Genomic DNA, 13,116 nt, shown 5'->3' with positions numbered 1-13,116 from the left:
ACGTAAAAGTACAAAAATATATCAAACAGTGTGCGCGCAATTTAAAAAAAATGTTTTTCCTGCCTCCGCAACTGCAGCACTGCTCACAGCTATCGCAGATACATAAAAATAAAAAATGGCTGAACAATTATAAAGAATTCCACCGAATTTATGTCCTTTTTTAAATTAAAGTTTAAAAGTTTAAAAGTTTCGATATTTTATTTAGCTTACTATTTCTATTTTTACGCTACCTGATGCCTGATCACTGATGCAAAATTCTTGCATCATGATTAGTAATAAAGTGCGTTCAGCAGAACTATCGTAAGAAAACCATCAGTGGTCAGGTATCATGTTGTTCTGCTGAACGCGCCCGTTGTTTTCATCGATTTGTCTCCACCTCTAATGCTACCAATTGGTATCGATGTTTTTCGAAATCGAAATCTTAGATGCTTCTCCACCCCTAATGCACATCCCTTGCCTCCTCCTCAACTTTATCTTCATTCTGTTTTCGGCGTCGCGGCGAAATAACGCGCGTTGTTTATTTGCGTTTTAGTTTTAAGTTAGCGCGTTTCTACCCACCGCCGGTGTCGCCCAAATAATGCTAGACACAGCCTAGAGCAACGGTGAGCATGGGGATTCGGAAGGTGCTAACATTACTTAACTTGTACCATCTGCGACCAGGCAAACCAAAACCATCTAGTAATCACAAGCAGAATCGCCACATAAACGGAGAAATGGGCCGCAGCCGGAGTCCCGCCTCGCCGGCGCACAGGAGGCGCGAGAAGGAGCGCTCCGAGCGGAAGAAGCGCAGGGAGCGCCGCTCCCGGGAGCGGGAGGCCATCGGAGTGGCTCCCGCCGGAGCATCAGGAGCAGGAGGCCCCAGTCGCCGTGACCGGGAACGGGATCGCGAGCGGAGTCGCAGCCGTGATCGGGAGCGGGACCGCGATCGAGCGCGGGGCCGGCGTTCTAGGTGAATAACAAAGTGTAGTGTACCAAAAGCCAAGAAGCGATAAGTATAAAACTAGTCACTAAAACGTAGGAATAAGAAATAAGATCAGGCATTTCCACTAGTCCAACCCCCCCGGTAATCCCCACCCAGAACTTGTTTATTTACCCGCAAGTATCGATAGACCCCCTTCGATAGGCAGGCAATCGATGGCTATGCAGCTCTGGCGGCTCAACATAAAAAAAAAAATTACCACGTGAAGCGAAATTGTGCGAATTTCATCACGGCGTTTAAATAGTTTTCCGGCCTTATAAACAAAATCCAGGGGATCCCAACTTACGGGCACAGTCAGCCAGGAAATCCCAGCAGAGCAAGCCACACAGAGAAGAACCTACCGGAACATACAGAGAAAATGGCGCTGCGCGTGCAATTCGAGAACAACGACGACATCGGCGTCTTCACCAAGCTGACAAACACATACGCCCTGGTGGCCATCGGCGGATCCGAGACCTTCTACAGCGCCATCGAGGCGGAGCTGGCCGAGACCATACCGGTGGTGCACGCCAATGTGGGCGGCTGCCGGATCATCGGACGCCTCACCGTGGGCAACCGGAACGGGCTGCTGGTGCCCAACTCCACCACCGACGAGGAGCTGCAGCATCTGCGCAACAGCCTGCCCGATGCTGTCAAGATCCAGCGCGTGGAGGAGCGCCTCTCGGCGCTGGGCAACGTTATCGCCTGCAACGACTATGTGGCTTTGGTCCACCCCGATCTGGACAAGGAGACCGAGGAGATTATCGGCGATGTGCTGAAGGTCGAGGTCTTCCGGCAGACCATCGCGGACAACACGCTAGTGGGCTCGTACACCGTGCTGAGCAACCAGGGCGGCATGGTCCATCCCAAGACGAGCATACAGGACCAGGACGAGCTGTCGTCCCTGCTGCAGGTGCCCCTCGTCGCCGGCACAGTGAACCGGGGAAGCGAAGTCCTCGCCGCCGGCATGGTCGTCAACGACTGGCTCTCCTTCGTGGGCATGAACACAACGGCCACCGAGATCTCGGTGATCGAGAGCGTCTTCAAGCTGAACCAGGCCCAACCGGCCACGGTGACGACCAAGCTGCGAGCAGCCCTCATCGAGGACATGTCCTAGGCGAACTTATCCATCTTTTATACTTGATCTAAGGATTATCTGTTATCTTCTACACAATGTCAGCTAAGAAATACAACACACAAAATTAAAAGAAAGCCCCAGCAGCTGCAGCCATCTATTTTTAAAGGAGAATTGTTAGGTCTTTAACTTAAGCCCCTTGTAAGAAACTACCAAAATCGGGAGATCTTTTTCTATATTATTTGTATCTCATAAAGAAATTCTAAAATTTTGTATAAATATCCAGTTGTTTATACAACACACAAAATTAAAAGAAAGTCCCAGCAGCTGCAGCCATCTATTTTGAAGTGGAAATTGGTTAGGTTATAAGTTTAGGATCATCCAGAGGTCTTAAACTTAAGTTCATTATAAGAAACCCTACCTAAATCGGGAGATCTTAATCTAACTAAATGCGTATATTGATAAATTCATTGTTTTCATAGTAACTTGCAATATTATTCGTATCTCATAACTAAATTTTTGAGTTTTTTCTTCATATCCAGTTGTTTATTAATAGGATTTTCCCTCACAGTGATTATTAAGCGGATTTTGAGCTTCCAATTTATTCTCAAATACCCAGACATAAAGGAAAATTGTTAAGTTAGAGGTTTAGGTTCATTCAAAGGTCTTAAACTTAAACCCCTTATAAAAAAACATTACTAAAATCGGGAGATCTATATATGTTCAAGAACTTTTTATGCTTTCATAGTAACTTCTGCTATATTATTTGTATCTCATAAAGAAATTCTAGAATTTTGTATAAACATCCCCCCTCCCAGTTATTACTTAGCTGGTTTTGAGCTCCCAAATTATTGTCAAATACCCAGACATAACCGAGACCTTTAATGAAGCGAACCGACCGGTTGCAAAGTGTCGTATTTCACTTAATTAAAACTTCAAATTGCACAATCACGTGCACAGGGCCCAAGGTCGCCCCAGTTAATTCCCAGGCTCGTTGCCATTCGAATGCAATTAACTGGTCCTGTCAGTCAGTCAGCAACTGAAACGTATTGAAACTCGCCGCTCACGATGCACAATTCATGATTCACAGATCGCGGTCGAGGGGCGCCGGAGGAGGAGGCGGAAGCAGCGGCGGCAACAGCAGCTCCGGACCATCGACGTCGCGAAGGACGACGAGGAACAATGCGGCCACAGCTGCAGACCGGCCCAAGATCAACGAGGCGGACCTGGAGGGTAAATCACCGGAAGAGGTCGAGATGCTGAAGACAATGGGATTCTGCACGTTCGACACCACCAAAAACAGGAAGGTCGAGGGCAACGATGTCGGAGAAGTGCATGTAATCCTAAAGCGAAAGTACCGCCAGTACATGAATCGCAAGGGTGGCTTCAACAGGCCGCTCGATTTTGTGGCCTAGCAGTCCTTGGGCAGCAGCCATCTCCACATGCTCATCCCTGGCCCAACTAGTTTGCTACGCTTTTTTACTTGTCCGTGCCCAGTCCCAATCCCAATCCCAATTCCGATGGGCAATGGGCAATGGGCGGCGGACGAAGACCTGCAATTTTATGCAATAGACCGGTTTACGAAATTCAGCCAGCTTTTGGCCCCGTCAAAATTTCCACTCATCAAGCAAGTTCTGCAAGAGGACAGCCTCACCACACTCATACCTCAATTAGTTATTTAGTAGTTTAAGCCTGAAGTGCGCCTTTGTTATGGAGTTGGCCCCCCCAGGTTAATTTTACAACAAATATCTGGGGCTGAAAGCAATTCCAACCCCCTTCGGTTGGAGGACATGCTTTCAGCTGCAGTTGACAACGCACGACGATTGCTTTTTGAATATTTCAAAGTAATTAACAATTGTTTTTGTTGACATCTCGCCATTTTGTACGAATACGAATTAACTGAAGCCAGCCTGAAACCGCCTGAAACCGAAATTCACAACAGCTAAATTTTCAAACTCACATACAGACAATTACTTAAAGTATTTGAAAACACACCACAGCCCAAAACGAACTATCCCAATCCTTATCCAATTCCTTATCCCAATAACTACCCAACAAACTTCCTCCATACGCTGCAATAGTACAACTTTTACAACCAAACAATATATATCAAATATATATTTTATATATATAGAAAAAAATAATATACACACACACCACAAGTACCTTATCCCCCGAAAACCCCCCAGAATGAACCTTACAATAGCCATAGCAATTTGTTGAAAGAATAATTATTTGTTTAACAATCAAAATGTTGTAATTAATCCAGTTAATTCCGATTTAAATCACAAGTGCCAACAGATCAGGCAAACCAACGCTGAAGATGAATCACGTTTTTATAGAGATATTTGTATAATCATTTTGTACTCTTTTTATAAGATAGACATCAATATTTGTATGCCGCAACAAGCAAACTATTTTAAGCAACAGCTAACCACTTTTTTTTGCCTTTGGAAGACAATATGTATTTGAAAATTTTAACAATTTCGGCCAAACACCACACACCTTATAACAATTATTTGTAGTTACACCCATTACGAAATTGCAGGGATTTTTGTCTTATTTCATATTCTCTTACAATAAACTGATAATAAATTTGTAAAACCAAATATTACATTGACTCTTATTTATTAAAATTGAAGATGAATAAAATTTCCGAACTGAAAGTGGTATCGAGTTTTATTTTAAAGGAACCATTTATAAATCATTATAAACCATGAACCATTTCAATAAAATATGAAATTAAGTTAAAAATAAAATGACCGCAAAATAGATATTTTCCATTTAATTTTCAAACTCATTTTTTACACCATTTCCGAAATGTTACCCAATTAAGTGAAACACCACCCGCTTTATTTGTTTTTTGTTTATTTTGTAATACGAAAATTTAATACAATTTGCAATTTGATTGAAATACAATTACAAAGAAATGCTTAAGAGAAGATAGATGTGTAAGAAATCGATTTGAACACAAAATACAATGCTTGGCAAAAGAAAGTAAAAGTGTACGACTAAAGTTAAATTTAGTTATTGTTACGCTTGTTATCGCTTAAAGGATTATAATTTTGTTGTACATAATTAAGAAATACATGAGGTGCCGTTTGCTGGCTAGGATTAAGTGGGGGAAACAATCAGTTTTGTGCGCGAAGGCAGAGCAGAGTTAATCTGCTCGAATGATGCTTGGTAAGAGGTTGCGTTTCTCTCGATTCTGTGTGTTAGTCTTTTTGTTGCCGCTTCTGATCGCTAAGGCTGATGATCCACAGGGACTCGACCCGGCTGCACCTAATCGCCCTTGCGTGGCTTGCGCTTGCGCACCTGTTCCGTCTTCTCGGGCGCAGCATCACCGGCCTGCTTGGGCTCCGGCTTCTCCACCTTTTCCGGCTCGCTGTCGGCCTCCTTCTCCTGTGCGGCCAGATCGCCAGCCTGCTCCTCGCTGTCCTCCTCCTCCTCCTCGTCGTCCTCATCTTCCTCGGCCTCCTCGTCGCTCTCCCGCTGCTCATCCTCGTTCTCCTCAGCCTCGCCATCATCCTCGATCTCCTCGGTGGCCAGATCCTCCAGGCCCTCGGTCAGATTGTCCTGCGACTCGGAGAAGCTCTGGCGCTGTGATTTCTTTGGCGGGTAGACAAAGTCCACAAGGCACACGAGCAGCAGTCCCAGAGCGGCGCCCACAAAGATGGTGGCGATGGCGAAGAGGGCGTAGGAGCCCCACGTGGGCAGGCCGTACTCCTCCTGCAGCCGCCCGTTGAAGTCCTTAAAGAGTTTTTGCGTGTGCTATTAGTACATGACCACAACATACAAGACAACAGCAGAGAGTAATGAGTAATGGGCGGCAATCTTTGGGTCAGCGGATCAGCTCCGCTGATAAGCTTCCGCTTATGTCTCATGCAATGAACTGAGGTGATAAATGGGCATGGGTGAACGAACCTTGAGAGTGTGGGACAGCTTGAAGAAGTAGGACAGCACGGACATGTGGATGGTATCGGGCTTCTTCCAGGCGGACAGCGGTTCGATACTCTGCCACTGCTGCTTCTTCACAAAGTACAGGAGGGCATCGCCATCGCGGGCTCCACGATACTGCCGGAACTCGCCATCCTTGACGCTGGAAGGGATTTACATGGGTTAAGCTCTTATGTTGTGTAGAATTTAATGTCTCACTGGTAGATGGTGGGCAGGGCGGTCACAAAGAAGCGTCCGCTAAGCGAGGGCGAGGTGGTCACGTCGATCTTGGCCACCTGAACCTTAACATCCTTGGCCACGCGGGCAAATCGCTCCCAGGTGGGAGCAAGATTCTTGCAGGCCGGGCACCACGGAGCAAAGCTATAAGTACAGTGGAAGAATAGACACGTTTTAAACAGCTGCCAGGGGAATGAGTCATCGTGGCCACAAAGGAATGTCTGGCATTCCAGAGAAAGAGGAAAACCAGCTTGCCGGCTGAGAAAAGCCGGCGCACCACGCCCCTTTCTCGTTACGTCAGGAGCTGTGGGGTTCCACCTGGGTGGGTGGCTTGTAAGGCCCTCCTTTCGCACTCACAATTCGATCATCCACTCGCCCTGGAGCATCAGGTGCCAGTTGTCCTCGTCCAACTCGATTAACTTGCCACCTGGCTGTAATCCTGACTGCGCAGTCGCCGCCGACCGCGCTGTCGCCGCCAGCAGAAGCAGCGCCGCACATGACGCGGCCACAAAGAGCGATGTGCAATGCATGTGGGTGGTGTTTCCTTCGCCCGATGGGTGTCCTGAAACCTCTGACGTTCGGCTGCTACAATTTGCTAAATTAAACTAAAGTTTCCGTCCAATTCAGGGTCCAAAAAGCTACAAAAAACTGCGACGCCTGCTGGAAAATTGATAGAAACGAAACGCTGGTTCGATATCCAACAGGGATGGCAACCTGCTTTTTTTCCGCCAAATATCCGGCAGGGGTATTCGTGGAGATGAGGTAAAATGGCTAGATATCTAAATATTTGTAGTTCTATGTAGAAAAATCTTAATGAGCTAAATACATTTTCAAGAAATTTGTATTTTTTCTAATAGATCCTGGTAAATGCTTCCGTTTTTGTGGCTTGTTAAATTATCCCTGTTTTAAAACTATGTCTAGCTTTTATTAGACATTTTACATCTAGCTACTTTTAGCTACTAATCATGCACCACCCCCATTGCAATCGATAACTTCCAATCAGCGAGCAACAACAAAGAAAATAAAAGTTTATGAAAACACAACAAAATTGAACGATTTGGAAACTTATCTGTCCCAAAAGATGGCCCACAATTATCTGCAGCCCGTGCATGACCACTTCGACGATGTGAATAGATTCGATGACGTGGACGATGAGCTGTTCCTGCAGAACAAGCGAACGGGAGCACCCAAGATGCCGCAGCAGAGGAGCACCAATCCCTTCGAGATGGAGGACGATGACGACGAGGAGATAACCTCGTCGCCATCGGTGGCTGCCCAGCGACTGGCCTACGCGGAGAAACGGAGGGCCATCGAGCAGCGAACTCTGGACTCCACCAACAAGAGCTTGGGTAACCATGGGGGTCAATTGCCAGCCAATTAAGGGGCGTTATCTAAACATGTACCCCATTGAAAACCCACAGGTCTGCTCTACGAAACCCAGGAGGTGGGCAAGGCCACTGCTGTGGAACTGGCCAAGCAGCGGGAGCAGCTGGAAAAGACGTCGCACCAGCTGGACGAGATCAACTCCACGCTGCGCTTCAGCCAGCGTCATCTGACTGGCCTGAAAAGTGTCTTTGGCGGCCTGAAGAACTACCTCTCCGGCAACCGGGATCAGCCCTCCACTGCCGCCGGTTCGCCCACGGCCAGTCAGTCGTCCCAGGAGGCCAATAGCAACATTGATATGGGCGGAGCTTATGGAGGAGCTAGCCCTCCGGCTCCACTTTCACCAGCGGATCGCTACGACAGCCATCCAGTTAGCCAGCTGCGTGGCGATCCCAGCAGCACCTATCAGCCCCAGCGGCAGGCGGCCAATCCCTTCCAGGCCCAGATAGACGCCAATCTGGAGGAGATGTGCAGCAATCTGTCGGTGCTCAAGATGCTGGCCACCGATCTGGGCGGCGAAATCGAGTCGCAGAACGAGCTGCTCGATAATATGAACTACAAAATCGAGGATGTCGACTTGAAGATCCACAAGCAGAACAAGGATATGAGCAAGCTGCTGAAGAAGTGAGGGGCGGAGTCGTCGATACCATTATTTGTTTACAGCATCCCTAGAATAGCCCCTTTGAACATATATATAAATCATAGTCATACCATATCGCAAGATGAGCACCACACAAGGCCATTACGAATGCATTCCTCATTATGTTTCCTAGTTTTTTATTGTTACACACACCAAACGAAAATTCTCTCGGAGTGCTTGTAGTTGGAGAGCGATAAGTGTTCAGTTTTGAATAAAAATTCATATAAAACGGAATAGCTGTCTTGCGGGTAGGGTAATTTGTTTTCTAATGGTCTCGGATACACACAGAACTTCTCTGTTATCTTGGTTTCGAATACAGAATTTCTTAAGTACTTGAAAAAAAGGAATTATTCATTTCGCGGTTTCTATAATTTCTGGAATTTTCAGTCTATTAAGATGGCAGACGACCAATTTGATGACGTGGAAAGGGTGAAGGACGCGGATGATGGCCTATTGCAGCAGATCAAGGAAACTGAAGAATCTACGATATCGCAGCAGGGAAGCAGCAATCCAATTGAAATGCAGGACGAGATAACTTCGAAGCCCTCGGTTGCTGCCCAACTAGTGGCTTTTGCAGAAGAAAAGAGGGACATCGAACAGCGAACTCTTGAATCCACTAACAGGAGCTTGGGTAAATTACGAGTCCAAAATAGAGACATAAAATTAATGTATCCTTTAAAACCTGAAGGTCTGCTCTATGAAAGCCAGGAATTGGGCATGGCCACCGCTGTGGAGCTGTCCAAGCAGCGGGAACAGGTCGAGAATGTTACGCATCAACTGGACGAGATGGACTCCAAGCTGCGCATCAACAAAAAACGAATAAATCGCCTAAAAAGCGTATTTGGCTCCGTGAAGAACTTTCTCTCCGGTAGCAAGAAAAAGCAATTATGTGTTGCTGTTTTGCGACCAGTTAGAAGAGCCTCACAAGATTCCGATATCAACATTGATATGGAAGATAGCCCGTCGTGTAGGTTTTCACCATCGGAGTTCAACGACAATCATTCAGTGAGTCAGCAGAGTGACGATTCTAACAATGGTCAGAAGGCAGATCCTCTCGAGACTCAGATTAAAGCCAATCTGGAGGAAATGAGTACCAATGTGTCGGTGCTCAAGAAGATGGCCACCGATCTGGGTGGCGAAATTGAGTCGCAGAACGAGCTGCTGGATAATACGAAGAACAAAATGGACGATATTGACTTGCAGATCGAACAGCAGACCCAAGAATTGAGCAAGCTGCTAAATAAATGATTGGGGGAAATGCCAATTTATATTCGAATATTTAAAACATTGTCATAATCATAGCATTTCTCATTATGTTTCCCAGTTTTTATTATTCTCCGATTTGATTAACAAACGACTTCTTTGTTATCTTGGCTGCTGACGCAGCATTTGTCAAATACAAATGAATGTATATTTTAAAAGATATTATGACTCATGTCGCTTCTATATGCTTTTTTTGGGTTTTTCACTTCACAGGGTTTGGAATACAGATATTAACTTATTTAAAAAAGAACTAAATCAATGGGAGTTTTTAATTAGAATGTTGTTTTAAAAAAAGTAAAGTACTTTTAGTACGTTATCATATTATAAATGTTATTTATTTGAAATGGCGAAGGTAACAGTATTAAAAGAATCTTTATTTTGAATTTGATAACTACAAATGACAGCTACTTATCGCTGTTGCTAACCTATCGAAAAATCGAAAGCCAAAAGAGCCATCTCTAGAAAGCTCCTGTTCTTTCCAGCACTGCTGAAAAATTCCAAAAGAAAAGCGCCATTTCAGCGATTTTCGGTTAACGCACAATTCATAAACAATACTCGTTTTCTGTGAACTATGGAGGAGTCCTACCATCCCTTTGGCACCCAAATGCTCAAGGAGCCCTTCACCTATTCGTGAGTACCGAGATCGAGATCGAGATCTCCCTGCGACCGTTAGCACGTGGCCTAATCCATGATTTGGCGACTCCTGCAGCGAGCTCGTGGACAAGGGCGTTGAGTTCGAGGTGGACATGGGGCAGCGGAGCAATGGCAGCCATGAATTGGGCCTGGAGAGCGACAGCGACTACGAGGATGCCGAGGATGTGGACAACGAGGCACTGCGTTCACCGTGGACGCAGTCCTTCGACGAGCTGCGTGTCCTGATGAACAGGATCGACGACTACATGTACAAGCGGATCACCCGCGAGGGTCACGTGGAGCGGGAAGTGGTGCCCGAGAAGGCCAGGGTGTCGGTGCGCTACAGCTTCTACTGGGAGGGCAGTGGCGCCCCCTTCGACTCCTCCATGCTGCGCGGCACCAAGTTCGAGTTCGAGACTGGCCAGAAAATGGTGATCGTGGGCCTGGAGTCGGCGGTGCGCACCATGCGTCCCTACGAGCAGGCCGAGTTCATCATCTCCTACAAGCTGCTATTCGGGGAACTGGGCTGTCCGCCGAGGATCAAGCCCAAGGCGGACGGGCTGCTGAAGGTGGAGGTCATTGACTATTCGCTGATAGGCGATGCGGAGGCCATCGATGGGATCGCCAAGGAGGACCGCGACAAGTTCTGTGTGGTCTATCCAAAGGCGCAGGACATGCACCTGCACGGCAAGGATTGCGTGAAGCGCGGGCGCTATCGCGATGCGGCGACATCCTTTGAACGAGCCGTCAACTCCCTCAACTACTGTCGAATGGGCAATGACGAGGAGGAGCGCAGGCAAACCGAACTGTTGATTACCCTGAATGTAGGTATCTTATTAAAGCTATTAACTATTAAGCTAAACATTTTATTTCTTTCCAGCAAAACCTGATGATCGTCTACAACAAGCTGAACAAGCCGCAGCGCTCCTGCATCATGATGAAAGCCCTTCGTCGCCTGACTCTAAACAATCCATCCTGCAAGGCCCTCTTTCTGGAGGGACGCGCCCTGGCTGCTTTGGGCGAATACGACCGGGCTCGAGATGTCTTCCTGCAGGCTCAGGCAAAGCAGCCGGAGAACAAGGAGATCAGCGATGAGATCATCAGCATGAATAAGAGAATCAGCAAGTACAAGGAGGCCAGTCGTGAACTTTGGTCGCGGGCCTTTGCGGCAAAGAAGCCAGAGTCAAGTGGTCCAAAAACGGCAGCTCAGCAGGAGAAGGAAGCCAAGGAACAGCGGTTCAAGGACGAAATCGAAGAATTGATCAACGAGTTCGAGAGCTCTGACGAGAAATCCATGAATTTTTCCCGTAAAATGTTTTCGGACGCGCAGTTTGAAACGATTTGTAATCTGGTCAAAGATCACAATATGAAGCTGACTTTGTCGCCCATTCACGAGGATGTCTTGACTTTGTCGAAGCTGGAAGTCAAGTCAGCTTAAAATTACTGAAGAAATCAGTATTTCATATTGAAGTTTGTATTTCATAACACATTGCAAAGAAATCAAAACATTCCATGAAGGTAAATTAGACCAAGTTAATGAATAACTATAACTTTTGTTGGCTGTCACCAATCTGGAGCCATTTAAATCTTCTTAAAAGAAAGACTATTCTCACAGGTAGATTTTTATTAAAAAACCAAAGCGATATAAGGCTATGTTCTTCCTTAAATATTTTTAGTTATTACCTACAATAAACGTACATTTTGTACGGCAATAAACACAATTCTTAGTTTCCTTAGTTTCCACTTTTCAGATCCAATTCCTTGGCCAACTGACGATGCAGGCACTCCAAGCACGCACATCCTTTGTAATGTTTGAATGTGGGCTCCAGGATATGAACATCCTGCATCTCAATGCTGTTTGAGTCGTATCTGGTAAACGTTTCCGATTTCACGAACTTGCAGCACACGCATACACAAACTAAAATACCTAAGGGTATTAAGAATTAAATATAAATATAAATTAAATATAAAATTCAAGAAGTAGCCGAAATTTTTACATAGTGTGATTAACCATAGGACGAGCATCAGGAGCGGGCAGAAATAACTGCTGACCATGGGCCATTCGCCTTTATTGCTTGTGTTTCCGGCAAAAATACGCCTAACATTTTGCATAAAAGTTTCTGAATTGGATAATACATCCACCATTGCTCTAAAAAATACGATTTTGACTTAAAGCGAAATTAATTATAGTGAACTGGCGCTTTTAATGCTCATCAAACGATTTTAGTTAATCAACTGTCGATGGTTTTAAGTCCATTACTTATTCAGAGCTTCATATATTCCAAACCGCAAGAGATAAATAAACAGTTGTGTCCCCTAAAAGTTGTAAGTTGAGGTAAATGTGTTTTTACAACCACGTAACGACTACCATTTCTATTAATACTATTATTAAAAATCACGAGACTCACTTCCCTTTTCCCATCTTAATTAATAGAAGCCAGACTTTAGTTCATATTTATTTAGTTTTCAATTTGCACAGAATCCATTTCTAACCACCGTGCACCATTTGTAGCCTTCTAATCCTTTTGCACTTGATTTATAAAGGAGACTTCCCAGAAAAATCAAAATAGTATAACTTTTGAACAGCATTTTGTAGCGTTGATGTTCTGTTTGGAGTAATAATTAAAAATGATTAATGTAACTTTTGATTTTTTAAGTAATACACACCTTTGCAAATTAATTTTAACCGGTTTAAATTTATAATCAATTTTAACAGTGGCTAATCGACTCCTGCTTTAATAGACGTTACAAATTGGAAAGCAAATATTACAATGTACTTTTATAAATTAAAAAAAAAAAAAAATGTAAAAAAATAATGATACGGAGGGGATTTGAACCCACACTCTTATGCTTTGTAGTCACACGCCTTACCCCCTGCACCACGGTGCCAGCGCGCTGCGGCTAAATATAACCCGACTTGAATATGGTAGAGAATTCGGTTCTTTGGAATAGGGGGTTGTTGCTTGAAATGAAATTTGAGCAAGACATCAG

General features: G+C 45.2%; 7 protein-coding genes across 10 annotated transcripts; 5 read left to right on the top strand and 2 right to left on the bottom strand.

The window, feature by feature from the left end:
* Positions 1 to 460: 460 nt before the first annotated feature.
* On the top strand, positions 461 to 4,640 carry ytr (U4/U6.U5 small nuclear ribonucleoprotein 27 kDa protein yantar). The gene is made up of 3 exons (XM_017146491.3): positions 461 to 602; positions 661 to 949; positions 3,124 to 4,640. Exons 2-3 carry the CDS (start codon positions 714 to 716, stop codon positions 3,446 to 3,448), a joined length of 561 nt encoding a protein of 186 aa, XP_017001980.2. The 5' UTR covers positions 461 to 602; positions 661 to 713; the 3' UTR covers positions 3,449 to 4,640.
* Positions 1,123 to 2,185, top strand: eIF6 (eukaryotic translation initiation factor 6). The gene has a single exon (XM_017146489.3). It carries the CDS (start codon positions 1,338 to 1,340, stop codon positions 2,073 to 2,075), a length of 738 nt encoding a protein of 245 aa, XP_017001978.1. The 5' UTR covers positions 1,123 to 1,337; the 3' UTR covers positions 2,076 to 2,185.
* A 244-nt stretch (positions 4,641 to 4,884) lies between the features above and the next one.
* LOC108060712 (thioredoxin-related transmembrane protein 1) lies at positions 4,885 to 6,894 on the bottom strand. Of its 2 annotated transcripts, none has more exons than XM_017146523.3 (4): positions 6,564 to 6,894; positions 6,189 to 6,350; positions 5,958 to 6,132; positions 4,885 to 5,804 (listed from the first exon to the last, which is right to left on the bottom strand). In XM_017146523.3, exons 1-4 carry the CDS (start codon positions 6,734 to 6,736, stop codon positions 5,316 to 5,318), a joined length of 999 nt encoding a protein of 332 aa, XP_017002012.1. In that variant the 5' UTR covers positions 6,737 to 6,894; the 3' UTR covers positions 4,885 to 5,315. The 2 variants fall into 2 exon arrangements, with proteins under 2 accessions (XP_017002012.1, XP_017002013.1); XM_017146524.3 differs by having other exon boundaries at positions 4,885 to 5,783; positions 6,564 to 6,891.
* Positions 6,895 to 7,187: 293 nt separating this feature from the next.
* Positions 7,188 to 8,463, top strand: LOC108060709 (synaptosomal-associated protein 29-like). The gene is made up of 2 exons (XM_017146519.3): positions 7,188 to 7,555; positions 7,628 to 8,463. The coding sequence occupies exons 1-2, from the start codon at positions 7,288 to 7,290 to the stop codon at positions 8,215 to 8,217; spliced, it is 858 nt and encodes a 285-aa protein (XP_017002008.1). The 5' UTR covers positions 7,188 to 7,287; the 3' UTR covers positions 8,218 to 8,463.
* On the top strand, positions 8,443 to 9,652 carry LOC108060710 (soluble NSF attachment protein 29-like). 2 transcript variants are annotated; one of them, XM_070212653.1, is made up of 3 exons: positions 8,443 to 8,558; positions 8,617 to 8,860; positions 8,918 to 9,652. In XM_070212653.1, exons 2-3 carry the CDS (start codon positions 8,626 to 8,628, stop codon positions 9,475 to 9,477), a joined length of 795 nt encoding a protein of 264 aa, XP_070068754.1. In that variant the 5' UTR covers positions 8,443 to 8,558; positions 8,617 to 8,625; the 3' UTR covers positions 9,478 to 9,652. The 2 variants fall into 2 exon arrangements, with proteins under 2 accessions (XP_070068754.1, XP_044251858.1); XM_044395923.2 differs by lacking the exon at positions 8,443 to 8,558 and having other exon boundaries at positions 8,571 to 8,860.
* Positions 9,653 to 9,954: 302 nt separating this feature from the next.
* shu (shutdown) lies at positions 9,955 to 11,832 on the top strand. Its single transcript, XM_017146440.3, has 3 exons — positions 9,955 to 10,122; positions 10,202 to 10,949; positions 11,006 to 11,832. The coding sequence occupies exons 1-3, from the start codon at positions 10,064 to 10,066 to the stop codon at positions 11,561 to 11,563; spliced, it is 1,365 nt and encodes a 454-aa protein (XP_017001929.2). The 5' UTR covers positions 9,955 to 10,063; the 3' UTR covers positions 11,564 to 11,832.
* Positions 11,833 to 11,839: 7 nt separating this feature from the next.
* LOC123003451 (uncharacterized) lies at positions 11,840 to 12,774 on the bottom strand. 2 transcript variants are annotated; one of them, XM_070212657.1, is made up of 3 exons: positions 12,534 to 12,773; positions 12,123 to 12,441; positions 11,840 to 12,052 (listed from the first exon to the last, which is right to left on the bottom strand). In XM_070212657.1, exons 2-3 carry the CDS (start codon positions 12,268 to 12,270, stop codon positions 11,859 to 11,861), a joined length of 342 nt encoding a protein of 113 aa, XP_070068758.1. In that variant the 5' UTR covers positions 12,271 to 12,441; positions 12,534 to 12,773; the 3' UTR covers positions 11,840 to 11,858. The 2 variants fall into 2 exon arrangements, with proteins under 2 accessions (XP_070068758.1, XP_044251948.2); XM_044396013.2 differs by having other exon boundaries at positions 12,123 to 12,774.
* Positions 12,775 to 13,116: the final 342 nt, after the last annotated feature.

The sequence above is a fragment of the Drosophila takahashii genome, chromosome 2R (assembly GCF_030179915.1).
Source record: "Drosophila takahashii strain IR98-3 E-12201 chromosome 2R, DtakHiC1v2, whole genome shotgun sequence".
In the NCBI taxonomy this organism is placed as follows: domain Eukaryota; kingdom Metazoa; phylum Arthropoda; class Insecta; order Diptera; family Drosophilidae; genus Drosophila; species Drosophila takahashii.
The sequence above is the reverse complement of the archived record's forward strand: the minus strand, read 5'-3'. Positions and strand labels throughout refer to the sequence as shown.

Excerpts from the sequence above, each read along its gene's own strand:
- eIF6 (XM_017146489.3), top strand. The coding sequence starts at position 1,338 with ATGGCGCTGCGCGTGCAATTCGAGAACAACGACGACATCGGCGTCTTC.
- LOC108060712 (XM_017146523.3), bottom strand. The coding sequence starts at position 6,736 with ATGCATTGCACATCGCTCTTTGTGGCCGCGTCATGTGCGGCGCTGCTT. Across the intron at positions 6,133-6,188 it reads GCCCTGCCCACCATCTACCA|CGTCAAGGATGGCGAGTTCC; the intron begins GTGAGACATTAA and ends AATCCCTTCCAG. Across the intron at positions 5,805-5,957 it reads AGCTGTCCCACACTCTCAAG|CACACGCAAAAACTCTTTAA; the intron begins GTTCGTTCACCC and ends ATGTACTAATAG.
- LOC108060709 (XM_017146519.3), top strand. The coding sequence starts at position 7,288 with ATGGCCCACAATTATCTGCAGCCCGTGCATGACCACTTCGACGATGTG. Across the intron at positions 7,556-7,627 it reads CTCCACCAACAAGAGCTTGG|GTCTGCTCTACGAAACCCAG; the intron begins GTAACCATGGGG and ends GAAAACCCACAG.
- LOC108060710 (XM_070212653.1), top strand. The coding sequence starts at position 8,626 with ATGGCAGACGACCAATTTGATGACGTGGAAAGGGTGAAGGACGCGGAT. Across the intron at positions 8,861-8,917 it reads ATCCACTAACAGGAGCTTGG|GTCTGCTCTATGAAAGCCAG; the intron begins GTAAATTACGAG and ends TAAAACCTGAAG.
- ytr (XM_017146491.3), top strand. The coding sequence starts at position 714 with ATGGGCCGCAGCCGGAGTCCCGCCTCGCCGGCGCACAGGAGGCGCGAG. Across the intron at positions 950-3,123 it reads GCGCGGGGCCGGCGTTCTAG|ATCGCGGTCGAGGGGCGCCG; the intron begins GTGAATAACAAA and ends CATGATTCACAG.
- LOC123003451 (XM_044396013.2), bottom strand. The coding sequence starts at position 12,270 with ATGGTGGATGTATTATCCAATTCAGAAACTTTTATGCAAAATGTTAGG. Across the intron at positions 12,053-12,122 it reads CCTATGGTTAATCACACTAT|GTATTTTAGTTTGTGTATGC; the intron begins GTAAAAATTTCG and ends TAATACCCTTAG.
- shu (XM_017146440.3), top strand. The coding sequence starts at position 10,064 with ATGGAGGAGTCCTACCATCCCTTTGGCACCCAAATGCTCAAGGAGCCC. Across the intron at positions 10,123-10,201 it reads AAGGAGCCCTTCACCTATTC|CGAGCTCGTGGACAAGGGCG; the intron begins GTGAGTACCGAG and ends CGACTCCTGCAG. Across the intron at positions 10,950-11,005 it reads AACTGTTGATTACCCTGAAT|CAAAACCTGATGATCGTCTA; the intron begins GTAGGTATCTTA and ends ATTTCTTTCCAG.